This window comes from Otolemur garnettii, unplaced genomic scaffold (genome assembly GCF_000181295.1).
Source record: "Otolemur garnettii isolate 467f Iridium unplaced genomic scaffold, OtoGar3 scaffold00110, whole genome shotgun sequence".
Classification (NCBI taxonomy): domain Eukaryota; kingdom Metazoa; phylum Chordata; class Mammalia; order Primates; family Galagidae; genus Otolemur; species Otolemur garnettii.
In genome coordinates, this window is record NW_003852505.1 from 3,922,655 (window position 1) to 3,939,237 (window position 16,583).

General features: G+C 37.8%; 1 protein-coding gene across 2 annotated transcripts in view; it reads left to right on the top strand.

Moving 5' to 3' along the window:
- Positions 1 to 6,444: 6,444 nt before the first annotated feature.
- The window catches only part of MCTS1 (MCTS1, re-initiation and release factor), a 12,242-nt gene continuing 2,103 nt past the window's right edge, over positions 6,445 to 16,583 (top strand). Inside the window, exons 1-6 of one of the 2 annotated variants that reach the window (XM_023517402.1) lie at positions 6,531 to 6,815; positions 7,337 to 7,446; positions 7,991 to 8,143; positions 8,962 to 9,059; positions 13,315 to 13,448; positions 15,683 to 15,750. In XM_023517402.1, coding sequence (XP_023373170.1) covers positions 7,433 to 7,446; positions 7,991 to 8,143; positions 8,962 to 9,059; positions 13,315 to 13,448; positions 15,683 to 15,750 — 467 coding nt within the window. In that variant the 5' untranslated portion in view covers positions 6,531 to 6,815; positions 7,337 to 7,432. Of the gene's footprint in view, positions 6,816 to 7,336; positions 7,447 to 7,990; positions 8,144 to 8,961; positions 9,060 to 13,314; positions 13,449 to 15,682; positions 15,751 to 16,583 lie in introns of both variants that reach the window. The other variant, XM_012809653.2, reaches the window with a different exon arrangement.

Genomic DNA, 16,583 nt, shown 5'->3' on the forward strand with positions numbered 1-16,583 from the left:
CAGCAACCTCCAACTTCTGGGCTCAAGTGATTCTCTTGCCTCTGCCTCCCAAGTAGCTGGGATTACAGGTGCCCGCCACAACACCCGGCTATTTTTGGGTTGCAGCCATCATTGTTGTTTGGTGGGCCTGGGCTGGATTTGAACCTGCCAGCTCAGGTGTATGTGGCTGGCACCTTAGCTGCTTGAGCCACAGGTGCTGAGCCATGGTGGGGAACTTTTTGCAAGAGTCCTGAGGCTGTGCAGGACAACACATGATGAGGAGGCTAAGCATGCTATTTCCAGTCTTTTCTTTCTTCTCTTATCAAGCCACTAATGTCACTCCTGTGATAAACCATTGATACATTGACATTCATCCATTAATCCATAAATGGAATAATTCACTCATCAGGGCAGAACCCTTGTGACTTAATCACTTCTTCTTCTTTTTTTTTTTTAATCTGTCACCCTGAGTAGAGTGCCATGGCATCATCATAACTCAGAGCAACCTCGAACTATTGGGCTTACGTGATCTTTTTGCCTTGCCTCCCATGTAGCTGGGACTATAGGCATGTACTACCACACCCCACTAGTTTTTCTATTTTTAGTAGAGCCGGGCTTTTGCTCTTACCCAGGCTGGTCCCAAACTCCTGACCTCAAACAATCTAGCCACTTCAGCCTCCCACATTGCTAGGATTATAGGTGTGAGCCACTGCACCTGGCCCCAATCACCTCTTAAATGCCCCACTTCTCAATATTGCCATGTTGGGGATTAAGTTTCACATCAATTTTGAAGGGAACAAACATTCATACCGTGCTGATGGAGATTTCAGTTACTGCTAAATACAGTCTACATATAACTATGGGAGAGAGTGATTGAGATAAGGTAGAGGGCAAGCAAGATCATTGGAAGAATGGAGTTCAAGGAACTAAGAGTAAATGATGTTAGAAGAATCAATTAGTTGCATATTCAAAGATTCAGGATAGGATTAGTGTTGGAGTGACAGAATCCAAGGAGTTAAAATTGAGAAGTGAAGAGGAGTAATCCAGAGGTCAGCAGATTACAGTAACAATGAGTGGGCAATGGATGGATAATATAATCTGATGTGAATTTTTTTTTTTTTTTTGAGACAGAGTCTCAAGCTGTAGCCCTGGGTAGAGTGCCATGGTGACATCATAGCTCACAGCAACCTCCAACTCTTGGGATCAAGTGACCCTGTTGCCTCAGTTTTTTTGTATTTTTAGTAGAGATGGGGTATCACTGGCTCATGCTGGTCTCAAACCTGTGAGCTCAAGCAATCCACCCGCATTGCCTTCCCAAAGTGCTAGGATTACAGGCATAAATCACAGTGCCTGGTCTCAAGAGACAATATTTTTTTTCTTTTCTTTTTTTAGAGACAAAGTCTCACTTTGTCGCCCTCAGTAGAGTGCTGTGGTGTCACAGCTCACAGCAACTTCCAGATTTTGGGCTTAGGCAGTTCTCTTGCCTCATCCTCCTGAATAGCTGGGAATACAGCACCCGCCACAATGCCCAGCTATTTTTTTCTTGCAGTTTGCCCGGGGCCAGGTTCAAACCTGCCACCCTTGGTATATGGGGCCAACACCCTACTCACTGAGTCACAGGTGCCACCCAAGAGACAACATTTTGAATGGAAGAAAATATTTGCAAATCATTCATCTGAAAAAGGACCAATATCCAGAATCCGTAAGGAACTTTAATAACTCAATAACAAAAAACAAATAATTCCAGGGCGGCGCCTGTGGCTCAAAGGAGTAGGGTGCCGGCCCCATAAACCGGAGGGGTGGGTTCAAACCCAGCCCTAGCCAAAAACTGCTAAAAACAAAACAAAACAAAACAAAACAGAATAATTCCATTGCTAAAGTTGGCAAAGGACATGAATAGACATTTCTCTAAATAAGACATGCAAATGGCCGAGTAAGAAGTGCTAATCAAAACCACAATGAGCTATCATCTTAACCCATTTATAATGGCCATTATCAAGGAAACAAAAAATAACAGATACTGGTGAGGATCTGGAGAAATGGGAACTCTCATATACTGTTGGTGGGAATGTAAATTAGTATAGCCATTTTGGAAAACAGTATAGAGATTTTTCAAAAAACTAAAAGTAGAGCCACATGATTCAGCAATCCTACTGCTGGATATTTATCCAACAGAAAAGAAATAAGTATTATCAAAAACATACCTGTACCCCTATGTTTATTACAGCACTATTCATAGTGGCAAATATATAGAATCAGCCTAAGTGTCCATCAACAGAGACATAGATAAAAAACCGGCATATATACACAATTGAGTACTCTTTAGCCATAAAAATGAATGAAATCATATCATTTGCAACAACATGGATAGAATTGGAAGTCATTATGTAAAGTGAAGTAAGCCAGGCCCGGAAAGACAAATATCACATGTCCTCACTCATGTGGGGGCTAAAATATTGATCTCATAGATCAATATTTGATGGAGAATCAAATGAGAATAGAGTGATATGTAACAGAGGCTTGTAAGGGTGTGTGTTTGGGTGGGACTGAAGAGTGGTTGGTTATAGGTACAAGCATGTGGTAAGATGGAAGGAGAAAGTCCTAATTTTTTTTTTTTAAATTTCAGATAATTAGAAGGGTACAGATGATTAGGTTACATTATTTATGTTTGTTATGCAGAGTCTAAGTTGTAGTTGTGCCCCTTATCCAGAAGGTGTGCCATATACCCCTCCATTGCACCTGTTAGGTACAAGCACACCAGTCCCCTTCTCTCCCCTCAAAAGTTTTAAGTCTTGGTAGCAGAATAGAGCAACTATAATTAACAATATATTATATAGTTCAAAAAGTCCAGAAGAGAGGACTTGAAATGTTCCCAACATGTAGAAATGATAAATACTTCAGGTGATCAATAACCAAAATACCCTGATTTTATCATTACACATCCTATACATGTAACAAAAATGTCACATATACCCCACATGTATGTACAGCTGTATTATAAAAAGAGCATATATATAAATGCACAAAACAAAACTATCACCAGTTATTATCTATAGAGAGAGAAAGTAAGAGCTGAGGTGGGGAGGGAGGGCAAGGTTGGGTGAAGCAGGATAGGGTAAGGGCTGGGGGATCTTTTATGTGTTGTGTCCATAGAGTACAATGTTGTTCTAACCACTTGGTTCAAATCCAGATTCTGGTATGAATATTTGGTTAAACTTGAACAAGTTACATAACCTCCTTTTCCTCAGTTTCTTAATCCTTAATTCATAAATCACTTTGAGAATTAAATGAATTAATACCTGAAAGTTTTTTTCTTTTTTCTTTTGTTTTCCCGTTCCTTCCTTTTTTTTTTTTTTTTTTTTTTTTTTTGAGACAGAGTCCTACTTTGTTGCCCTTGGTAGAGTGCTATTGCGTCATAGGTCACAGCAACCTCAGACTCTTGGACTCAAGCACTTCTCTTGCCTCAGCCTCCCAAGTAGCTGGAACTACAGGTGCCCACCACAACGCCTGGCTATTTTTAGGGGCAGGGTCTCACTCTGGCTCAGGCAGGTCTCAAACCTATGAGCTCAGGCAATCCACCTGCCTTGGCCTCCAAGAGTGCTAGGATTACAGGCATGAGCCATGGTGCCCAGCCAATATCTGAAATGTTTTCAAAGGAGATGGATGAATAGTCCTGTTGCAGCAGCGCTTGCCACAGGGTAAATACTCAATAAATGTTAGCTATTGTTATTGTCATTATACTTCTATGTTATTTAAGTGTTATATAAGGTGAGAATATTTATGAATTTTCTTTGGAAAAGCTGAAGCTGAGAGGAGGTAGCCAACAGAGAGGGAGAAGTTGAAAATACAGGAGAGGATGCAATAATAGGTTAAATAAGGCTTTTGAGGAAACCCATACATGAATGGGATCTGAAACATGCATGGACGAATTAAACCTAGATCGAAAGAGGGGTATCTTTTCTTTTTCTTTTTTTGAGAGAGAGCCTCAAGCTGTCGCCCTGGGTAGAGTGCCATGGCGTCACAGCTCACAGCAATCTTCAAATGCTGGGCTAAAGTGATTCTCCTGCCTCCGCCTCCCAAGTAGCTGGGACTACAGGTGCCTACCACAACACCCAGCTATTTTTTGGTTGCAGCCGTCATTGCTATTTGGCGGGCCCTGGCTGGATTCGAACCCACTCAGCTCAGTATGTAGCTGGCCGCCTTAGCCACTTGAGCCACAGGCGCCAGCTGGGGGTATCTTTTTCTTTTTCTTTTTTTGTAGAGACAGAGTCTCACTCCATTGCCCTCAGTAGAGTGCCGTGCCATCACATAGCTCACAGCAACCTCCAACTCCTGGGCCTAGGCTATTCTCATGCCTCAGCCTCCTGAATAGCTGGGACCACAGGCGCCTGCCACAACGCCCGGCTGTTTCTTGTTGCAGTTTGGCCAGGGCCGGGTTCGAACCCGCCACCCTCAGTATATGGTGTCAGCGCCCTACCCACTGATCCACAGGCACCGCCCCGAAAGAGGGATATCTTTTAACAGTAGGAAAGGATGGCTATCAATATATTTCTTGGGCAGCTTTGTAGAGCCTTATGTCAAGATGACCTTATAAGATCCTTTCAAAATTCTAAGAAGACAAACATAATTGTTAAAACATTTAATGCTTATTAGAGCTGGTTACTGATTTTAGTAAAATGTCTGATAGACTTGGGTTTTCTGTGTCCTTTGATACATGTACATTAATAACCCTTGTAAAATAAATTGCACAGAACAGTTATGTACTTATTATAGAAGAGAGAGCATGTATGTCTAAAACATAAAGGTTTTTTTTTCTTTTTCTTTTTTTTTTTTTTTTGAGACAAAAAGCCTCACTTTGTCACCCCTGGTAGAGTGCTATGGCATCATAGCTCACAGCAACTTCAGACTCTTGGATTCTAGCAATTCTCTTGCCTCAGCCTCCTGATTAGCTGGGACTACAGGTGCCCACCACAACACTTGGCTAATTTTTTTTTTTTTTAAGAGACAGGGTCTCATTCTAGATCAGAGTGCTCTCATACTCAAACTTGTGAGCTCAGGCAAGCCACCCATTTTGGCCTCCCAGAGTTCTGGGATTACAGGATGAGCCACTGTGCTGGCAAAAAATTAGTAGGTTTTTTTAAAATGAAAAGTTCAAGAAATTAGAAAATCTAGGTGTTAATTTCTGGGTCTATCAAGTTATTACATATGGTATACATAAGATCTCATGCAAACAATGTAATTTCACTTATCTGAATCTGCTTAATAATAGCTGTTTATTGCTGTTTATAATGTGTTTGTTGTTAAATGGCAGGCTCCCAGGGTTATATGAGTGTTGCCAGGAGAGGAAGGTTCTTTAGCAAGAATCCTGACAGTGTAGCACTAACCAAAGCTTGGGATATGGGTTTCAGTTTTGCATGTTCAGTATTCCAAATGTTGCAGAGTTGATTGATGCTGGGAATGTGGATTCACGCTAAGGACATTTTATAAGAGATTAATGTAGTAACCAGAATGCCTATTGATTAATTTACAAAGACGAACATAATTGTTCATGCAGATTTGATTTGAAAATATCAAATTCTGTCCTTGTGGGGCAGAGATCTTCATGGGAAGCCAAATTATAATCAGAAGATTGTTTGTACCATAGAATCAGGACAAGGTCAGTTAGTTAGACAATTCAAATACATAGTACCATTTGTTATAATTGCTTTAATGGTCCATCTTCCCAATATGGACAAGAGTATTTACTCCCTGGAGGGACTGGTATATTCATTTTAGAAGTCAGTGCACACCCAACCCACTTCCTGAGTAGTTCCTGTTCAGGTTTTTAAATTTTTCTAACCCTTTCTTTGCTTATCAAAAATACTCCTTGATTGGCATAAATTTGTTTTCCTGCCAGCTCTCTTTTTAAAAATTTACTTTAAAATAAGATATATATCTTTAGTTATTTCTTTGATCAGATTATAGTCAAGGAAATTAACTCTCTTAATTTATATTTCAACTTGTAGGTATCAGGGTGAGGCAGGAGGCTGCAGTCTAGTGACTTTTCTTTAATAATTCTGCGGGAGCACATTACTGTAGCCAGTAACTAGCATTACCAGATAAAAACCAGGATGCTCACATAAATTCAGATAAATAAGGATTGTATATATTTTAGTTTAAGTATGTCTAAAATATTGACGAGGAATAGTTACAATAAAAAGTGTTCATAGTTAATCTGAAATTAAAATTTAAATAGATATCCTGTATATTTATTTGCTAAATCTGGCAGTCCTATCAGCACATTAACATGAAGCCCTGAGGCTTGCCTGGGTTCACGCTGGTCAGTAAGCACCAGTCCATTCGGTTGCCTCATGCCGTCCACAAAAACCATTCCTACTAAAAAAATGTTTAGGTTTAGACAGTAGGTAGCAACGAAGGTCGAAGAGTCTTGACCCTTTGAGGACTCCGTAACGGCGCAACTGCCATAAATGCTGCTTTGATTGATTCCACGCCCACTCCATTCTTGTCGTCCTGCAAGTAGGAAGAATTGCTCTATCTCTTCTTCCTTCTTAAGTCCCGCCCTTTCAGCTACCTCCAACTGGACAAGAATTGGTTGCTCAAAAGGAGCTGTCTAAAGCGCCGACGTGGAGTTCAGAGGAGCGGAAGTGGTTAGATTTCATTGATAGCCGTAAAGCGCGGCTGGCTTTCTCGTCTTCCGGATAACGACAACAGCCTGGACTGTCAGTGCCGGCCTTCCTCGTGTGAGGGGATCTGCCGGACCCTTGCTAATTTAATTTCTTTCCCATTCCGGGCCCTTTCCTATCGTCGCCCCATTCACCTTGGATCATGTTCAAGAAGTAAGGACATGCTATGGCCTCTATCGGCTGCTCACAAAGGTGGTGAGGGTGAGGGGTGGGGAAAGAGGGCGAGAGCAACGATCCTCTTTCTCTCTCCCCCGCCCCTGCCATCCTGACTCCCTAAGGTTTTCTATAGTACTATGCTCTCACTCGCAACTTGCAACACTTCTTTAAGCTTTCCATCCCTGATCTTCAGTCGGGTCTCGGTTCCTCCACTCCCATTTTTATCTTCCTTATCCTTCTTTCTTTTTTGTCCCCTACCCCAATTCTATCTCTATTCCTAGGACTCTGTCAATCACATCCGTGCACTGTGATTTAGGGACATATCCTCTTTTTAGCTGAGAGGGGAACTCTACACTCATTGCCGTATGTTTATTAGTTATGAACTGAATAAAGGAAGGCTTGACTTCCTGGGTCATGGGAGTGAAGGAGTCTGGGTGACAGGAAGCAAGCGGCCTGTCATGCCTATTGCTTAGCTGCCAGATTAACCTTGCCTTGAAAATAACGTGATTGCCCCACAGGCTGTTCAGTGTAAGGAAGACAAAAATTCCTTGGGAACCTACCAACCCAGTGGGTTTGCCTTCCAGATTTGATAGACGAAAAAAGCAAAGGGGAACATGGGCAAAGGAAGGTGGGTTTTCTGCATGGAATTTTGAGCAAAAATAAATAGGGATCTTAGTAATCATCATTACTTAAAAAAAAATCTCAGCAGATTGCATAGCCTAGCAGGGGCCAGTTTTCTGTGTTGGGTTGGTTCTGCTTGGGTTGGTCTTTTGTATTTCAACCCTTGAGGGTTTTTATTTTCCGTCTTAAAAAAGACACAGGTTTTATTACTGGTGGGAGACTGTGTTTCTTCTTGGGTAGAAATGAATAAGATCTTGCAGCAAAAGCTTTTTTGTAGCTAATTAGAGATTATAGGGCAAAATCTCCTCCATCCCAGCTAATTACTGTATATATGACAGTTTATTTTAATACTGTATTAAGACGTTGGTTTTGTGCTGGGCAGAATAAAAAGGAAATGTTCTTTTTTTTTAAAAAAAAAACCCTCATTTCACAATTATTTTAAGCATTTAAATACTTGTATGGGAATAGATGACTAGTTAGAACAATACCTTTAGGTATTTTGATACTTCTACTTAGAAATGCCTTTTTTTCCTGCAAAAATTACTTGGCAGATTTGATGAAAAGGAAAATGTGTCCAACTGCATCCAGTTGAAAACCTCAGTTATTAAAGGTATTAAGAATCAATTGATAGAGCAATTTCCAGGTATTGAACCATGGCTTAATCAAATCATGCCTAAGAAAGATCCTGTCAAAATAGTCCGATGGTAAGTTTTTGTTTTTCTCTTTATAAAGCTCAGAGTAGCTGAATATTTAATGATTAGATTTCATTCATACTAAATGCAATTATTTTCAAATTAGCTATTGATAGATTAATGGTGGGAATAGACACAGAATAACTCTAAAATTATTGATATTTGTATTTTCAGGTATTTTCTAAATCTATAAAAAATGCAGCCTTGGGCTCGGCGCCTGTAGCTCAAGCGGCTAAGGTGCCAGCTACGTACACCAGAGCTGGCCGGTTCGCATCCAGCCCAGGCCTGCCAAACAACAATGACAACTACAACCAAAAAATAGCCGGGCATTGTGGCGGGCGCCTGTAGTCCCAGCTACTTGGGAGGCTGAGGCAAGAGAATCGCTTAAGCTCAGGAGTTGGAGGTTGCTGTGACCTGTGATGCTACGGCACTCTACCCAGGGTGACAGCTTGAGGCTCTGTCAAAAAAAAAAAAAAAATGCAGCTTTTGTATATTGATTGTTCTATTAAAATAAGAGTTAAATGTTTTCATTCAGAATTGGACTTGGTTTATTTCAGTTTGTAATTTAGAGATTTGTTTTATTATCTAACTGGAATAAAAATAATGTGAAATAAAATTTGTTGTAGCAAGTTATGTTTTTCTTTGTTTCCTTACTAGATTTGTATGATAGGAAAAACAATGTAAATGTTTTTGGCTGTGATACTTACTGAAATGTTTTTAGTTACTTTATCTCTGTGTATGTGTAAAATTAAATGTTAAAGGATGTTTGACTTAAGCTCATCTTTGAAAGAAAGTATCTAACTTGGTACTTTGTAACATTTTTCTTACAGCCATGAACATATAGAAATCCTCACAGTAAATGGAGAGTTACTATTCTTTAGACAAAGAGAGGGGCCTTTTTATCCAACTCTAAGGTTACTTCACAAATGTAAGTCTTGTTAGAAATATGCATTTGGGGATATGGAAAGATAAATGAAATTTAAGTGCCTTTTGATAGTTAACTCATTATTTATTAGTACTAGGTAATAAGGAATGTAAAACTAAAATGAATGCCCATTGTAAAAAGGCAAATTCTCTCATTATGCATTCCAGAAGGCCGAAGAATGAGCATTCATTAATTTAGCAAGTATTTATTGACCTTACTATGTGCCAGGTTCTGAGCTTGGTATTGAAAGTATAATTGGAAACAAAGACAGACATGGTCCTTATGAAGCTAATAGTCTAGTTGGGAGAATAGACAACAATTAGGTAATTACACAAATATGTTATCTACAAATGTGGTAAGCACTGTAAATACTTCCATTTTTAAAATTTGTGTCCACATTTGCCTACTAGAGAAAATTCCATGTGTGGGAAAATATTGATTAAATGTGGGAAGTCTCACTTATTCTTAGGTGAGTGTCATGGTCAGATGTTATAAAACCAAATAATGTCTGTTTTGTACCCACATTTGCATGTTAGACTGAGTGTATTACAAAAGAAAATCCAAAGTAAGATATAATACCAGGGCACAAAAAGTTTTCAAATGGGTAGTAAAATTTCTGCTTTTTAGTTCAGGCATTCTGTCTAAGAGGGGGAAGGGAAGAAAGTGATTGGCAGGTTCTGTTGGTGATGGTAATGACTTAATGAGTTTCACTTTTTGGTAAGAGATAAATTTTGAATTACTTGGTAGTGCAGAGTTAAGGAATAGTAATCTGTTAGGAAAGTCTTAAAAGAGGTAAGGCATTTTAATATTTAAAAGAAAATGATTACAGTTATTTGGTTAACTATTTCATCAGGTTAAAATAGACTTTAATAAGAGAAATTGAATCCTGAAGAAATGGGGGAAAGTTTTAAATGGAAGTATCTTGGTGACATTAAGATAATTTGTTGACATTGATTTCTGTTCAACTAAGAGAAAATAGAGACAAAATAAGCAAACATATTACATAAATCTAGATTTATTTCTGATTTGAAAAAGAAACAAAAGTCCATTTCCTTTTTTCTCCTTCCTAAAAAAGATATGATAGACTTTCTTAGGACTGTTGAGCAAAATTTGAATATGATTTGGCTATAAAATAATACTGTAGAATTGTTAAATTTTTAGGTGTTTTAATAGTATTGTGGCTATGTAGGAGAATGACTATTCTTAGGAGATGTTTGCTTATTTATGGTGAAGCTTATATTTGAACTTAATTTCAAATGATAGAAGAAAAATTTGTATATAAATAGAGACAAATATAGCAAAGTGTTAATGAACAATTGTTGAATCTAAGTGGATAGTGTCCAGGGGTTCATTGAACTGTCCTAGTTTTTCTGTACATTGAGCATTTTCATAATAAATCTGGGAGGAAGGTTGTTTCTGTTTAATTTTTGCTGGGGAATCAACTTTTAGAACTTCTTAGTTATTCTTGTGCAAGAAGCAGAATAATCTGGTAGTTTAAAACATGAAGTTAGGCAGACCAGGGTTCAATTCCTCGTACATGTTACTTTTGGCAATTCTTTGTTTCTTTAGCTTTAAAAATGGACATGATAATTGTATATATCTCTAGCTGTTGTGAGGATTAAATGAGGTAGTGCATGTTATATATGTAACACAATGCCAGGAACACAGTAATTGCTTAATATATAGTATCCATTGTAATGATGTAGTAATTGTTCAATAAATATTCATTACTTATTCTTTTTTTTTTTGAGATAGAGTCTTACTTCGTTGCCCTCTGAAGAGAGCTGTGGCATCATAGCTCACAGCAACCTCAAACTCTTGGACTCAAGCAATTCTTTTGCCTCAGCCTCATGAATAGCTGGAACTACAGGCACCCACCACAATGCCTGGCTATTTTTTTTGTTGTTGTTGTTGCAGTTGTCATTGTTGTTTAGCAGGCTTGGGCTGGATTTGAACTCACCTGCCTTGGTGTATGTGGCTGGCGCCCTAACCACTGAGGTACAGGGGCTGAGCCAATAAATTTTACCTGTTATTAACATTATTATTCCTAGAATCTCTGAGAGGCTTAAATTTTTTTCTCCCAGTATTTGTTTGAAATTCTCTAGGGATCCTTTAATAGGTTATGGATTATTAGTAGACACACATAAATTTACTTACAAAAGGAGTGCATGTACATTGCATAAAAATAAACATATTTATATTTACACAATATACAGAGTACAGGGAATGTTTAGAATGGTAAAACTATTCTAAATTCTGTATCATACTGTTAACAGTAGATACTTGACATTATACATTTCATAAAACCCATCGAACCATTCAATATAAAAAGTGAACCCTAATATAACTATGGGCTTTCATTGTTAATGTATCAGTGTTGGTTTATCCATTGTAACAAATGTATTATACCAAGAAAAGATTAGTAAATACCTGTATTCCCATGACCTAGAGTGAACCATTATTAGTGTGTTGGTGAACTTCCATCCAGTTACTTCTTGTGATGTTTATAAATGCATATTTTTTCTTTCTTAAATTGAGTTCTCTGTTACAGAATTTCTTGATTGATATAGTATAATAGTTGTATTTATTTTGGGAATATATATTATATTTTAATACCTATATACAGTGTGTAATGATCAATTCAGAGTAACTGGGATATTAATTGCCTCAAACATTTATCTTTGTGTTGGGAAAATTATAATTCTTCTCTTGTAGCTATTTGGAAATATACAGTAAGTCATTGTTAACTATAATTTCCCTACTGTACTATTGAATGCTAGAAGTTACTCCTTTTTTAGGATATAAAAGTATTAATTTATTTTATGTTAGAGAGAGGGAAGAGAGTAGGGGCAAGAGCTGAGAAAGAGAGACAGAAGATAGCAGATAATAGGGAGTGAGAGAGGGGAAGATGGGGACGAAGAGAGAGAAAAGGAGCAAGAGAACCACATGGCATCCCAAAGACAGAAAGGAAGAATGCCTGCTGAAGTTATTCCTTCTATCTAACTATATTTTTTGTAACTCTTAATCAACTTTTCTTTTTTCCCACTGTAGTTTTTTTTAAACCAATAGACTTTAGTTTTTAGAATAGTTTTAGTTTTATAGAAAAAGTGAGCAGATAGAACATAGTTCCCATTCATATATTTCCTTTACTCAACTAATTTCCCCCTATTATTAACGTCTTTTGTTGGTATGATACATTTGCTACAGTGGGTGAACCAACAGTGATACATTATTAATGAAAGCTCATAGTTTACATTAGGGTTCACTCTTGGTACTGTGCAGTTCTGTGGGTTTTAGCAAATGCATAATGTAGTGTATCTACTGTTAACAGTATGACACAGAGTGTTTGTGTGTGTGTGTGTGGTTTTTTTTTATTTTTGGCTGAGGCTGGGTTTGAACCCTCCACCTCTGGTGTAGGGGACCTACGCCATACTCCTTTGAGCCACAGGTGCTGCCCTGATACAGAATGGTTTTAGAATAGTTTTACCACCATAACCATACCCTGTACTCCACCTATTTACCCTTCCTCCCTCTCCTCAATCCCTCACTAATCTTTTTGGCAACTCTTTTTTTTAATCTTTAAAAATGGACATGATAATTGTATATATCTCCAGCTGTTGTGAGGATTAAACAAGGTAGTGCATATTATGTACTTAATATAATGCCAGGAACACAGTAAATGCTGCTTTTTTCACTTAAAATTGTATTATAAACATCTCCCAAAGCATTTGGTATTCTTCAAAAACATGCTTTTAATATAGATAAGACAGACATATCTTAATTCTCTCTTACCTTATTGTTAGGCATTTAGGTTGATTCCAGTTTATTTGAATTATTAAGTATTAGTACTACAATGTATATCTTTCTACCCAGATACGTTGTACATTCTTCATTTTTTCATAGAATAAAGTACTAGAAGTAGGATTATGGAGTCAGAGTTTGAACTTTTTCAACATTATCGATGCATTTGTGCATCAAGGTTATTGATAAATCATTACTAAGTAGTTTTAAAGAATTACTGGTAGTAGAAGACTTCTAGTAGTACATGGAAATGCCAGGGTTCCTACACCCTTGCTGACACTAGCAATTACTTGTCTTAAGAATATTTACCAATTTGGTAAGTGAAGGATAGTGTTTCAGTTTTATTTTGCATCTGTCAGAGTACTGTAATTTGGGGAAATATTTGTTCATGTCCTTTGCCCTTTTCTATTGAGTCATTAGTATTATTAATTTATATAATGTATTTCTTTTCTTCTAGATCCTTTTATCCTGCCACACCAACAGGTTGATAAAGGAGCCATCAAATTTGTACTCAGTGGAGCAAATATCATGTGTCCAGGATTAACTTCTCCTGGAGCCAAGCTTTATCCTGCCGCAGTAGATACCATTGTTGTATCCTTCCCAGGCTATAACTGCTGGAGAATGGATTCAGTGTCTTTTTGTCATTACTGAAAGAAAGATCTATCCCAGGAAACATTAGATGTAACTTTTTGGAAGTTACTGATGCTGTTGTTTCATGCCTTTCTGATTACATTTGAAGTTGTGGGAAGTAACTGCTTTTATTTCTTAATACTATTGATGTCCTGTCTTAGGTAGTTTGTTTGTTTGTCTGTCTATTTTAAGACAGGGTCTCACCCAGGCTAGAGTTTAGTGGCATCGTTATAGCTCACAGCAACCTCAAGCTCCCGGGCTTGAGCAATCTTCCTGCCTCAGCTTTCCAAGTAGCTGGGACTACAGGTGTGTACCATCGTGCTTGGACAATTTTTCTTTTTCTTTTTTTTTTTTTTTTTTTGTGGAGGCGGGGACTTGGTATATTGCTCAGGCTGATCTTAAACTCTTGGCCTCAAGTATTCCTCCTGCCTTGGCCTCTCAAAGTGCTAGGATTACAGGCATGACTCACTGTGGCTGTTCTGGGTAGTTTCTTAGAAGTTAAATGAGAACAAGTTATAAAAGAGTCCCAGCTACATTTTGGCCCAATTAGGGACTATTGTTATCAGATCTGGGACACAATATGAAACTCTTGATTACTATTGGAGAGGACATAGGTGATATGATTAGAATTTAGTGTTAGAAGTGGGTACTGGGAAATATTGGCAATATCCAACTTTTATTTTAAAAATTTAAGTTGTTGTTTGGGTCTCAGAGCATGTTTTCTCAAAGAGAAATGTCAAAGTCCCAGAATAATTCTTAAAGATCTATTATTTTATTTTATTTACTTATTTATTTGTTTGTTTGTTTGTTTTGAGATGGAGTCTCACTCTGTCGCCCAGGCTGGAGTGCAGTGGCAAGATCATGCTCATTGTAACCTTAAACTCCTGGACTTAACTGGTCTTCCCACCTCAGCCTTCTGAGTAGTGGGACTACAAGTGCATGCCACTACACCTGGCTAATTTTTAAAATTTTTGGTAAAGATAGGATTTCACTACATTACCTAGGCTGCTTGTTCTCCTGGGCTCAGGTGATTCTCCCACCTTGGCCTCCCAAATGGCTGGGATTACAAGTTTGAGCCACCACACTTGACTTTAAGGATCTTTTCAGCTCATGACTTAGCTGATGTATTCCAAGCATTAAGTTGGGGTGAGGGGAAATTCTGCATTATTTCCATTTCTACAAAGCCATTTCAGCGATATTCTAGATTAAATAAGTTTTTGTGACTATTCTGAACAGACACCCATCATAGGCAAAGTGGCCATTTGGGAAAAGAAATGGTGAAATAGGGAAATCACTTTTGGGAGTGGGTTCAAGAGTGTGTCCTTTGTTCAAAAGGATATCTTCTGTTGTGGCAGTTATAGCTAAGGAGTAGTATAAGTTGTATGTTTATATTTTAGGAACAGCTTGTGTTGACATAGATACTGTTCACATAATAGGCGCTGAAATATTTGAGACACTGAATGAATGAATGAATTTAAAACCAATGGAGAAAAGTATTCTGTGAGTACAGGTTATCTTTTTATATTTATGATTTGAGTGTTGGTAAATTTATAATTCTGGAGTTTCCCTTAAATGGAAAGTTTTCTTACTACCTAGACTTTACTTTTAAAAATAATTTTTATTTTGGAATAATTATAGATTTACAGAAAGTTGCAAAAGTTGTTTCAGAGGTGCTGTATACCTTGAACCTTTACTTTTAAAAATATGTACTATAGTGTTTGCCAATACAAAAACTTAAAATGATAACCAAGACCATTCTGGTGGTTCTAGAAAGGTTGTATTGGCTCTTAAAACAGATTAGGAATGTAATTATTATTTTAATATGTTCTTTATATAAAACCATCATTCAGTGATTAAAACAGTAGAACAATTGACATTTATTTCACAGCTTTTATTATATGTGCAAGAAATTTTATCTCTTTTTTGTGTGACTTATTCTGGTTTTGTTGGCATGGAGCTATAGTATTAACATTTTACTTCAAATAAAAATGATTATAAGATTTATTCATTTAGTATTCCTTGAATATTTATAGTGTTCCCACAGACACTGCCAGGTCCCTGTTCTCAAGAAGTTAATAGGGTCTAAGAAAGGATATAAGATGGGTTCAAAGTGGCTTAACTAGTAACATGGTCATTATTTGACACCTTTCCCTCCCCTCAAGGCATTTTTATAGTTTTCTTAGCTGTGTTTTCAGGCGATCATGGCAGAAGGAAAACAGCATGCTCTGTGTATTGGAGTCATGAAGATGTCTGCAGAAGATATGTAAGTCTCACTTTAGGCCCCCTTAGCTTTTGAGGTATGGGTAACCAACCCAGGAAGCATTAGAATTACAGGTGAAATTTGCTCTCATTCATACCACATCTTACAAATATCTAAGCACAGTAGCCTCATTTCTGATTTTTCCTAACACTTAGAAAGCCATTGAAACCTATTATGTCTATAGAATTGCATTCTTTCTTATGCACTCTGAAAAGAACCCATGTACCAACACAGCTGTTTTATATGTATGTATGTGGTACTATAGGAATTTTTTATTTAGTACAGTTTAAGTGGGGAAGGGGGGAAGATGTTTTACTGCTAGTTATTAAAACAGTGATGTAGTTCAGTACCACACAGTATTTATATTATATTCTGACCTGGTGGTATAAGAAATAGAGTATTAGAAAAATTATATATTTTGATACTTTGGGACCCATTTGATGACCATTTTGGTCCTATTGATTTTGTTCAGGGTTAATGTAACACTTGATATTCCAGGCAGTGACATTATTACTCTGCTTTTATAGACCTATTAGTTAAATTGCTAAACTTACATTAAGATATGAACTTCCGGCTCGGCGCCTGTGGCTCAAGTGGCTAAAGTGCCAGCCATGTACATCCAAGGTGGCGGGTTTGAATCCAGCCGGGGCCCGCCAAACAACAATGATGGCTGCAACCAAAAAATAGCTGGGCATTGTGGCCGGTGCCTGTGATCCCAGCTACTTGGGAGGCTGAGGCAAGAGACTTGCTTGAGCCCAGGAGTTGGAGGTTGCTGTGAGCTGTGATGCCATGGCACTCTACCCAGGGTGACAGCTTGAGGCTCTGTCTCAAAAAAA